This window comes from Eupeodes corollae, chromosome 2 (genome assembly GCF_945859685.1).
Source record: "Eupeodes corollae chromosome 2, idEupCoro1.1, whole genome shotgun sequence".
In the NCBI taxonomy this organism is placed as follows: domain Eukaryota; kingdom Metazoa; phylum Arthropoda; class Insecta; order Diptera; family Syrphidae; genus Eupeodes; species Eupeodes corollae.
This window is the reverse complement of record NC_079148.1, coordinates 70,738,818-70,751,266: the sequence shown is the minus strand read 5'-3', so window position 1 is coordinate 70,751,266 and position 12,449 is coordinate 70,738,818. Positions and strand designations below refer to the sequence as shown.

The 12,449-nt window shown below is 31.8% G+C and overlaps 1 protein-coding gene across 1 annotated transcript in view; it reads right to left on the bottom strand.

Moving 5' to 3' along the window:
* LOC129946644 (uncharacterized) overlaps positions 1-10,676 on the bottom strand; it is a 113,570-nt gene extending 102,894 nt beyond the window's left edge. The window contains exon 1 of the mRNA XM_056056895.1: positions 9,939-10,676. Within this exon, the coding sequence (XP_055912870.1) occupies positions 9,939-9,971 (33 nt within the window). The 5' untranslated portion in view covers positions 9,972-10,676. The remainder of the gene's footprint in view (positions 1-9,938) is intronic.
* Between the last annotated feature and the right edge of the window lie 1,773 nt (positions 10,677-12,449).

The following is a 12,449-nucleotide window of genomic DNA, read 5'->3' as shown; positions in this document are numbered from 1 at the left end:
GAGTATTTTTGTGGTTTTGTTTGGAGGAGTTCCATTACGGTTTTATTTAAGTTTATTTAAAATCTCTTTGCATAAAGTTCGTATTTTAAGCCCTCATGCAAAAACCTAGTCAATAGAGAATTTTACTGGAAAAATATAATAATACATAATTTGACGGGATGGAACATTTTTTGCACTCTTCACTTTCTTGAATCTAGTTACAGTTGTCAGGCCTGACAAGATTTCACACAAGATACTGGTGGTTTCAAAAAGTTTGTCTAAAACCTGAATAAACTGTTTTAGGCTTATAATGACTACAACAATAATCATCGATGAAATATGATAAAATGAAAAAGACTTCACATCCGTACCCGTTTGTCAATTGTTTTAAATCTTTAACAAAATATTAATACACAACATTTGAAGTCATTATTTTTCTTTGTTCTCATAATGCTTGAGTCAAAATCATTTCTTATCAGCATTTTATTATTTTCGTGTTTTATGAAAAAATTCGTTCTTCTAAAAATTTAACTAAAAGTTAGCCACAATATTAAACATATGATAAAATACATTTGATTTTAATATCTGTTTTTATTGCCAAAAATTTTTAGTCGAAAACTGGTTTTGTAACATTTTAACAGCATATTTTGAAATTTTCCCGATTTTTCTAAGAAAACCATCTTACGTTAACAATACAAAATTTGCATAGAATCGAATATTATATTTTATTATTTTTGAGAATCAGTTTTTTAAGGTTTTATTTTTTATAAAATGTAACGGTTTAATTCTTTAAAAAAAAAAAACGTTGAAAACAACGGCACACAATTTTAAATATCCCACGTCACATTATAAATACAAAATTTATCTGAAGTTGTTGGCGTTATTGGTTCGTGAGATGTTTGGAGTCAACCAAAATTTTGTTAAATGGGTAAGATTAAAAAAACACAAACTCTAGATTAAGATTAGTTTTTATTTTAACTACGTTGCTTTAATTTTTGTTTTGTAATATAGAGTTTACAAACAAAAACAAAAAGAATGGCTTTACTGCCAGCTGCCTAGTTGATAAATGATACAAAAATATCGTAGCTCAATAATATATATTTAAAATCTTTTATTTATAATTATATTTCTATAGAGAAGAGCTAGCTTGCAGAATAAATTCCATATTGTTGAACAAGACCAAGAGTATACCTTGATTTTGCGTCAGTATTTCACTACCAAAAGTATGCCTTCTTATTTCTTTAAGAACTGGACATCTTCCAACGAAATTTTAAATATCTTCCTTTTCCTTTAAATTGCAAAATGAGCCTTTAGTTGGTAAGTCATCCCTGTAATGTATAAAATTCAGCTGCATAACTTCACCTCTCAATTTAACCATCATTGAAATTTCGACAATACTATTACCGTTTCTAAAATAATTCCTTTCTTCCAAGTTGTGATTCAGCTGACAGTAGAGCTGCCTGTATATAGATCCTGTGGCGTCATTCAACTATTTCTCTCGTTGTCGTATGTCCACTGCGGAAATGAGCTGGTATACGGAAGTTTTACAATCATCCTGATTATTACACAAAAGATTAGGTTCCATTCCACATTCTCTTGCTAAATATATCCAATCAGCACACCAACTTGTTTTTGTTCGTATTACTTGAAGCGCTTGTATCTACGGAAGCCTATTATTGCTCATCTTCATAACTCTCAAGATGTAATCGACTTGCATTTTTAGGGTTCGTATGAACATAGGTGATAATCCTGATTCCAACATAATAACATAGTTGGGTGTATTTAATGGTAGTCTAAAAATTCGCTTAATAAAGTATCGAAGAAGTTTCTCAAATGTTTCGTATTGTTTTGTTCCCCAAGTTTGTGCCGCGTAAAACATGACAGACTCAGATACCGCTTTAAATATCTTGAATTACTGCTATGTATGTGCTATACTTTTGTTAGAAAAACATCTTTTCCAAACTGCACAAATTATTGTCGTTAAGAGGTCGCCACACACATTTAGCCTAAACTAATTTCTCTCTATGATGAATTTTATCGCTTAAATTTGTAGTTAATGGAACTCCAAGCTATTTGAATTCCGTGAAAATTTCAATGACCTCTCCATTATAGAACCATTTTTTTTTCGCCGAATTGCGGCCTCCTCCTCATTTAATAATCAAAATGTTGGATTTATTAAGATGATAAATATCTCCAAAGCTAAAACTCTCTCGAAAACTCTTCTCCATTCCATAACTTAGCAATTGTATCTGCATATAGGTTCTGAATAATTCTTCCTAACTTCCATGACATTCCTTTACTATACAGCTTGTAGATAAGCGCATGTCTATCGATCATATCAAATGCAGATTTAAAATCAACGAAAAACGTTGATAGCTTCTTGTCTTTATTCAGGAATGTTTCTGCGATACTTTTAAGGGTCAAAATGTGGTCAACCGTCGAATAACCTGCCTTAAAGCCTGCTTGAAACTCCTTTAAGAGCTTGTTGTCTTCTATTTATTTATTGAAGCGTGAATATTTTATATCAAGCTTTCAAGGACATTCATCTATAATTAGACACCTTGGCCAATCTCCCTTTCTTATGAATTGGGAAAATGCTGGACTTCTTGAATTCTAGTGGTATCATTCCGGTTTCCATGACATTGTTCTATATAGTTATCAGTCGGTTGATTAGCTATGCTGTGCCATACTTATAAAAATCTGCTGGTATGCCATGCGGCCCGCATGCTTTCCTATCTTTAAGTTCCCTTATAGCTGAAATAACTTCTTGGTGCCTTTTTCCAGCATCAAGACTTTCATTTTTAAAACCCGTAGTAGCGTATAGAAAAACAAGTTTCCCTTCTGTTGGATTCAACAAATTCTTAAAGAGATCTGCCGGCTGATCAGAACCTATACTAAAATGGATTGAATTTTTTTTCTGTTTAGCTGTTTTGTCTGGTTCCAAAACACATTTCCGCTGGCTTCTTTTGCTTACATAGTTCCTTGAAAGATCTATTAACCAACAATTATTGATTTTTTTAAGGAGCCATCATTCGAATATCTGTATGCTCTAAGCAATCTAAACGATAATTCCCCTGCCTTTCTACAGTCTACATCAATCCATGGCTCTATGAAGTTCTCGCCGTCTTTTGTTGAATTCACAATTTCTCTGTCTCAGCTGTGAGATATCAAGCCTTGCTTGATATTTCCTCTCTTTTGTCGGTTTCCATTTCAGTTTCGGTAGGGAATTTATAACCTTGGACACTTGAGCTTCTCTGAAAATCAGTCCGAACGTTATGATCATGGGAAAGTGGTCCGAATACGAATACACAGAGCTTTCCTGACCACTACCAATAGTAAATTCACTTTCTACATCTGACAAGCTTGTATCATTTTGCATTCTTAACCCGTACGAATTACAGAATGTCAATAAGCTTTAGGACCCTTGCGTTGCAGACTTAATCCTTTGATTTTCTCTCGATTCCCAGTACACTATTCTGATTTCCAGCTTGGCTTCCAGTTCTTGAATTTATGTCACCCACAACAAGCAGATTAGAAGTATTACTTTGAGAAATTGTTCCTTCCAATTTGTCAAAACCATTGTTTAATTGATTGCAATTGATGGATGTTACTATCTGTAAAACAAAATTTATTTCTAGTCGATATATCTACTGGAAAAATGGTACCCTGAAAGTATGAATGTTCATTTTATTTGCATTTCAAAGACTAATGTTGTATCAGTAATTTTACGTTAAGACAAATTCGATAGTTGTTTGTTTAAATATACTAACTTTTTCAAGATCAGCTTCTCAAAAAACTCTTCTTATAGATCACATTTATTCTTAAATACTTTCCGCGTCGCGTAATTTCCCGTGGCGATATCAACTGGCTACCAAGATCATGCGATTTGACACCGCTGAACTTTTTTTCGTTGGGCTACGGGAAAGACCGAGTTTATTAAAGACCTTTAAGTCTCGAGCACTTAAAAAAAATTATTCGTCAAGTATAATGGATACTGCCCAATATGTGTTAAAAAGTGGTCGAAAATTACCTCAAAAAAAATAATCGTTGCCTGCAACAATTCGCGTGGTGCTCATTTAAATGACTTAAACTTTATAATAAAAAAGAAAACATCATGAAAACAAGTATTTCATATGTGTTTTCATTACGTTTACTTTTGAAAACGAAAAATGGATAACCCTGTATAAGAAAAAAGAAGACTCCATAGTCTTTTTAATGTTTGTAAGTACGTATAATGGAATGCTTAGTAATTAATCTTGTGTTGCTGCCTAACTCGCAATAATTGGCAACTTTTTTAATAAATTATTACTCATTTTATTAAAACACCTGTATTTTGTTAAAAACAGATATTAACAATATTAATACACATATTTTAAACGATTGTTGCTATTTAAAAAAAATATTAAAATGTTACTTTGTTTATTTTTCTTTGTAAAATCAATGAACCCAGAAATTGAGTTGAGTGAAAGAAAAGTTAAAATAAAATTATCACCCCCCTACCTATAACATCGTTAAATCTTTACTTTAAAGATATACAAAGGAAAAAACCATGTTGACAGTCGGTCCAATGAACATAAAAGATTGCAAGACAACTTTCATAACACACGCTGTACATTCACATGCTATATATGATTCAGATACATAAATATCTATGAACATATGAATACACAGATGTATATACAATATGGTTAGATTTTTCAAGGTCTTTACTGAATTGAGATCACTCTAAGCTCACAAATGCACTAAAATGTAAACCATGTTATTTATTTACTTAGCATATCGATGTCGTAAATTTAAGTTTCCAAACAGTTTATGCCTTTAATTATTGTCAGTTCTCTGATATTGCTATCGTTTTTAATAAATACTCGTTTAGGAAAAGCAAAAAGAAAACAATCTTAAAAGAACTTGTAATGTAAGAGTTTAATATCAATAAATGTAGTATACAAAAAATAAACAAACATACAGGTGTTTTTAAATTTAATCAAGTATTGGACTAACAAGTTTAATGAAATGTTTAACATAGTAACTAATTTAGGGGCACACATTAAAACATTTAGTCGAGTTGTATTTTTCATGTTTGTCAAAATATTTTTCCTAATTATAAACTATAAGAAGTTCTTGTAATCGGCAAAATTTATCGAACTGAAAATGTTGACATTTCTCGACGTTTTAAGGCTTCTAGAATCTATATCAAAGATTTCTGGAGAGAGTCTGGAGGAACTTTTTTCGTCACGACTATCTCAAGAACCTGTAGAGATATCGACTTTAAATAAATGTTTGCGTACAGATAATAATATAGAAAGATGCAAAAAGAGCTTTAAAACAAAAATTTAGTGGGTGTTCTTTTGCTGTAGGTATTTAAAAAAAAGTAAACATTTTAGTCGACCTAAAACATCCAACAAGACTATAACGTAGCGACTTCAATTAAATGTTGTATTATGTTTAACGTTATAATGTGACGTGATACCAAATAAGTAAAATTTTGATAAAAATCGACTAACGAAAAATTAAAAATATTTTACGAACGAAAATTATCAACCTCTAAAATAATTGTATGCAACGAAGAAGAACGTTTTTGACATTAGAAAATCACTACCAAATGTTTTTAAAAATTTATTTTCGACTCAAATATCTTGGACAAAATTACAGATATTGGCTTCAAACTTATTCCGTTTACTGAAATGTGTATGAAAATCTAACGGCTAATTTTTTTACAAAAACTACAAAAAGTTGGTAAAAATTAATTTCGATTCTAATATTTCAAGAAAGACTTCAAAATTATTTAATTCTTTTTAACATCTTGCTGTTAAAAAGAGATAATCTTCTAAAAAAAAGTCTTTTACATGAAACAAAATCTTTCAAAAAATGCTAATAAAATTATTGAAAATGTTGGTTTTCGACGAAAAGACCACTTCTCCAAATTATATAACGGCCATGACGAACCGAATTCCGCTGTAAGAGAGATAGAACCACTCAACCTCGGCGACGCAGATCAACAATCCCGCCTACCTGACCTTGACGAAGTGAAGATAGCTATATCTAAACTTAAGTCAAACAAAGCTGCTGGAACTGACGGAATCGCTGCCGAATTGTCTGAAGCCGTTCGTCAACAACCTGATCGGTCCTTATCAGTGTGGCTTCAGACCAGGAAAGTTCACTATCGACCAAATATTCACACAACGGCAGATCTTGGAAAAAACCCAGCAGCTTCAAATCGATTTTAAAGCCGAGTATGACAGCATCTATAGGGAAGAGCTCTACCAAGCAATGTCTAGTTTTGGCATCCCTGTCAAACTTATCCGTTTGTGTAGAATGACGATGGACAATGCACGCTGCTCTATCAAGGTCGGAAAAGATCTCACCGATGCATTTGATGTCAAAAAAGGTTTTAGACAAGGCGATGCACTGTCATGTGACTTCTTCTCATCGTTTTGGCATCCCTGTCAAACTTATCCGTTTGTGTAGAATGACGATGGACAATGCACGCTGCTCTATCAAGGTCGGAAAAGATCTCACCGATACATTTGATGTCAAAAAAGGTTTTAGACAAGGCGATGCACTGTCATGTGACTTCTTCAACATCGTTCTCAACCGTCAACACTAGAGGCACAATCTTCCAAAGATCCATCCAATTACTCGGATACGCAGATGATATTGACATAATTTGAAGATCAAAGCGTGATGTCAGTGGAGTGTTTTTGAGCATTGCGACGGAAGCGAAGAAGATGGGTTTAGTGGTCAATGAGGGGAAGACCTGTCATCAAAAAAGGACACTGAACGACGACGTCTTGGACAAAACGTCACCATGGACAGCTATAACTTTGAGGTAGTTAAGGACTTTGTCTACCTAGGCACCGCTATTAACTCAGACAACGACACCAGCGCTGAAATCAAGCGAAGAATAACTCTTGCAAATCGATGTTTCTTTGGACTTAGAAGGCAATTAAGAAGTAAAGTCCTCTCCCGAGCATCTAAAATCACCATCTTTACGACACTTATTATCCCGGTTCTCATTTATGGCACTGATGCCTGGACCCTGTGAAAGAAAGATGAGAGCGTCTTAGGATGCTTCGAGAGAAAAATTCTTGGGGTGATTTTTGGTCCCGTACGCATAGATGGATAATGGAGGAGAAGATATAACGACGAACTGTACGGGCTGTACAGCGACACTGACCTAGTTAGCAGAATTAAAGTCCAACGGCTTAGATGGCTAGGTCATGTAGAGCGGATGGACATCAACGCTCCAGCCCGGAAGGTCTTCGAATCCAATCCCGAGGGACGGCGCAGTAGAGGAAGACCGCGACTCAGATGGCGCACCCAGGTGGGAGGGGACCTCAACCAACTTGGTGTGCGAAACTGGAGACAGCTAGCTAGGGACCAAGCTGGCTGGAGACGCATGTTGGTTGAGGCCCAGCTCCGCCCCGGAATGTAGCGCCACCTTAAGTAAGTAAGTTAAAACCTTTATTTTTCGTTGCAAGAAATTGTTTTTGAGATAAAATCATTTTGTATTCTTAAAATTTTCGAGGTGACACATTTTTTTCAGTTTTTTTTATTTATAAAAAAAAACCCTTAATTGGATTTTTTTTCATAAAATATACTTGTTTGGTATCACGTTACAATATATTATATAAAATTTAATTCAAATCTCTAGCGCTTTTGGTTCGTGAGATATTTAGGGTTAACCAAAATGTTCACCGTTTTTCAAACTGCTATGTTAAAAAAAGCACCCACGCAAATTTCTTGAGAGCTCTTTTCGCATTATTAGCTGTATAACAAGGTTTATTTAAAGTCGCTAATATCTCTTCTGGTTCTGGAGCTATGGACGACGAAAAAAACGTCGCGAACGTACAGACGCACGAACGTACGCACATACGCACGGGCATACATCTTCCTAAAAACCTTTTATTTCGACTCTAGGGACCTCGAAACGTCGATAAATGTCAACATTTTCAATTTGACAAATCAGACCCATTACAATAACATCCAAGGAAGTTAAAAAGAAAACGACTTCAATTAAATTTTGTATAATGTATAACGTTATAATGTGACGTGATATCAAATAAGTTAAATTAAAAAAAAACGACTAACGAAAAATTAAGAATATTTTATGAACAAAAATGATTAACCTCCAAAATAAATGTATGTAGTTTTTTTGACATTAGAAACCACTCCTAAATATTGGTTAAAATTTATTTTCAGCTCAGATATTAAAAACATTAAAAATATTGGCTTCAAACTAATTCAGTCTTACCAAAAATATAGTTTTAAACTAAAATTTCATACACATTTAACGATCTACAAAAAGTTGCTAAAAACTGATGTTTAATTCTAATATTTCAAGAATGACTTCAACTTATTTAATTGTATTAAATAAAAATAATATTCTAAAAAAAATCAAAAATGTATTTTCTTTTATATGAAACAAAATCTTTTAAAAAATGCTAATAAAATTATTGAAATTTTGGTTTTTGTTCTAACTTTTAGTTAATGTTTTGGAACAATTCAATTGTCAACTTTTGTTTCAAAACACGCAAACCTACAAACACAACGAACAAAATTGATAAGAAATTTGCTTTCGACACAAGCATTAGGAGGATAAAAAAGATACTGAATTCAAATTTTGTATCTCACGCAAAATATTGTTAATAATATTTTGTATTAAAGTCTTAGACAAATCGACATAGGGACACGGATGAGAGTGTGAGTAGCGTCCCAGCCTCTTTTTTTTTCATTTTGTGTGATACAAAAATGTCAAATTTTAAAATTTGTCGCAAAATCGAAAACAATTAATAAAAGATTGAGCATTACATCAACGGCTTAAGATCTTTTAATGAACACTTATATTCACGACAATTTAATGAATGACCTTCTGGAAGGTTATGAGCTAAAGCACTAATGGTTAAGTTGTATAATTTCGTTATTACTTTTAGGGAAGCTTAGTGCTCTGACTTCAGGTGTCCCTCTATAAAAATTGTAAATAATTCTTATTGCAAGTCTTCAATATTAAATAAATCTATATTTTCTGCTGTTTAATCATCATTTATGGAATTTCAGACTCAATACATTCAATATATGTAAATGTTTGTTATAATTTATTTTAAGAGCAAAATTGTATCTAAATTATAAGATCTGTCGCTTGTCTACAATACCTTAATTCTATTTTATAATTTTAATCCTGCAAGTGAAACTACTTGCATGCTAAATTTCATTACTTAAATAAGTTGTTTGGATTCGGAATAAAATTGTAGGTCCCCTAATTTTTTTTAATAACATTTACCTTGAATTGTTTAGCTCTTGCACCTCAAAATTAATTTTGAAACCATTTTTAAAACAACTTCAAATAAAAAACAAATGTAAATAAATGTATCCTCAAACTAATATTACGTGTAAATTGCAAATGTAAAAGACAAATGCAAGTTGACCTATGGTATCAAGAAGTATCAAAATGATTGTATTCTTCTGTTTTTAAATAAAAATCTTTATAGCCATAATTTTGTGAGACTTAGGTAATTTCTTTTTACTAACAAATAAAATTTAAACTAATAAAGAATAGTGTTCGTTTCATAACGAGTTAAATCCTTTTTATTTTAATTATTGTTGCTAATTAAAGAGGAAATATTAAAAAAGAAAATAGAAATGTGATAGTAAAATTCTGTTAGATAAACTTCAAAATTTCTCCCATTTTCTCACTTTATAGGTTTATTTTTTTTTGTTTATTATAAATTTCACATCCATAAAAAAAAGTAGTTGTATGATCAAGATTGAAGATAATTGCCTCATTAACTTTTGTATCACTTTCTCGTCATTTCTTCTACTTTGGGATATTTGCGAACAAAACAAAATCACCTTCTCTTTCAACCAACCAAACATAAAGTTCACCCACAAAAAAATAATGAGTTTCTTTTTGAAGTCATAATAAAATAAATAAAAAATAAGTCCATTCATAAAAACTTACTAACCTTATTATTACTGCAATAGTAAATATCCGACATTTCGCTGCGTGTTAAATAATTTTGTATCCAAAAGGAAAATTATTTTTTTATATGAATAAAAAAATGCGTCTTCGTTGACAAAAACAAAAATATTAAAAAAAAAGTTTAAAACTGGGCGTCCCACTTATACCAAGAACAAGCTTCAATTATGATTTTTATTTTCGGATTAAGCTTAAGTTTCACTAAGCAGATATGAATAAGCACTTGTTTAACAATTTTTCACTTGTTTTGACATTTAATTTTGTTTCACTCATAGGGAAAGGCCCTAGTTCCGGCCTCAAGTGCCAGACAATTAAAAACTGAAAAAGGCAAAACACGTTAAGAAAACATGCGCTCGTTATTCCGAGTTAAACATCAGTTATGGAATTTGCATGCGATTGAATTACCAAAAACTTTTGCTATTGTTGACATAAAATTATCACTGTCACGCTAACTTATGTGAACGTATCTCTAAGTTAATATGATTTTCTCCGTGTAATTAATCCGTTTACATCAGTGTCACAAGGAACCGGACTTCTTTGACACTTAATAAAAATAAAAACCTAAGACTCACACGTAACAAACGCAATGCAACTTTCGATTTGAGTCAAGTTCTGCTTTCTTCGCATTTCACTAGATAAACGACCGTAAAAAAACAGAAGAATAACTTTATCTGAATCTGCGTCTTCAACCAAACGAAGTCCCAATTGAACTGTCTTACCAAAGATATTTGTATACTCTTCCAAGTCTAGCTTGGCTAAAAACTATAAAAATACAAACATCGAGAGAGACACGACTTTCCACTATCTGTGCGAGTTCCACCAGATCAGACCAGACCAGACCTCTTTTTTGGCTTCAGTGCCTGTCAGGCCAGTCTCATAGTCTTCAGATTCAGAGCATATGTTTTTTCTCTGGGGCTGGGGAAATGTCCCAACATCGAACATGTTGTCTAAGATACTTTTGAGAACATAAACACAACTTCAGAGCTTAACGAAGAAGCCAAAAGTAGAGAATCGAGATTATAGAAGAAGAAATTTAAACTTCTTTTTCCGACTTATAAGTTCATTGCGTGTAAGTTTTTCTTCTTTGTATAATCGGATTGTTGGACACATCAAAAGTTATTGGTAGCATCTTTAATCATGTTACTTACACGTCAGGTAAAAAGCTGTTGATGGACTGTAGTTAGCAAAAAGGTGTGTATTACATTGGGAGTGGGACTTAATAGGGAGTAAAGATACTCTCAGTCTTCCCGGTGTGTGCGGTTTACTTATTCACTTTTTGTGATTCTTAAAATTGAATAAAGTGATAATGCGGGATTTAATGGAAGGGATAATTCCATTATTGGCCAATGATTTTTTTATGCCATGTTTTTTGCTTGTTGTTCTCTTTAACATAAACATTTATTCTAAACATAACCAAGTGCGGGTGTGGCTTTTTGTGAAAGAAGGGGTCGTTAAAAAATCATTTATATGCGTACTGAGGAATTTTCAAAATTATTGTTATGTTGTATAGAAAAATGCTATCTAAATTACCTTGAAGACGTTGTTCTGATATTTCTGTTTTTAAAGATGAATGTTTTTCAAATAATGTTATTTTATAAAGGGTGTTTTCAAACTTCTCATTTTCAGAAGTGACGATTTGTAAATTTACAACTTGACAATTGTCAAAATATCTTCCAAAAATAATTTGTAAGTTTTTGTTTCATAAAGAAATTATCATGGCAATAAATTTTTCCACAATTTATGAAATGAAAAAAATCAGTATTAAATGTACAATTGCGACAATAAACAAAGTTAGGGCCAATCGTTGACATTGAAAAGACCTTAAATTTAAGGATATATTTTTAAGTGAAAATAATGACGACTCTCAGTTGGGTCTCAGTGTAATCGGTTTTTATTTTTATTTTTAAACTTTCAATTCGATTTTTCCCAAAATTTTACTAAATTTTGACAACAATATTTTTTAAAAGATGATTGTAGTTTAAAGCCAGTATCTCAAAATTTTGAAAAGATATTTGAGTCGAAAATCAATTTTTACCAATTTTTGTTAAATTTACTTTTAAGTTTTTATTTAAAAAAAAAAAAACTGGCAATTCGATTTTTCTCAAAATTTTATAAGATAAAATAAGTTTTAAGCCATAATCTCAAGGTTTTGAAAAGGTATTGGAGTCGAAATTCAAAATGTTTTTTTAGGTTTTTATTTTTTATAAAAAAAATTATCAATTTAATTTTTTTCAAAATTTTACCAGATTTTAAAAAGGTTATTTTTAGTTGCACAAAATTGTTTTGGAGATGAAATCATTTTTTATTCGTAAGATTTTCGAGGTAACAAATTTTTTTTCATTTTTTTTTATTTATAAAAAACCGTTAATTAGACTTTGTCCCCGAAAATATACTGGTTTGGTATCACGTTACAACATATAATATAAAATTTAATTGAAGTCTCCAGCGTCATTGGTTCGTGAGATATGTATGGTTAGCCAAAAGTTTCACCTGTTTT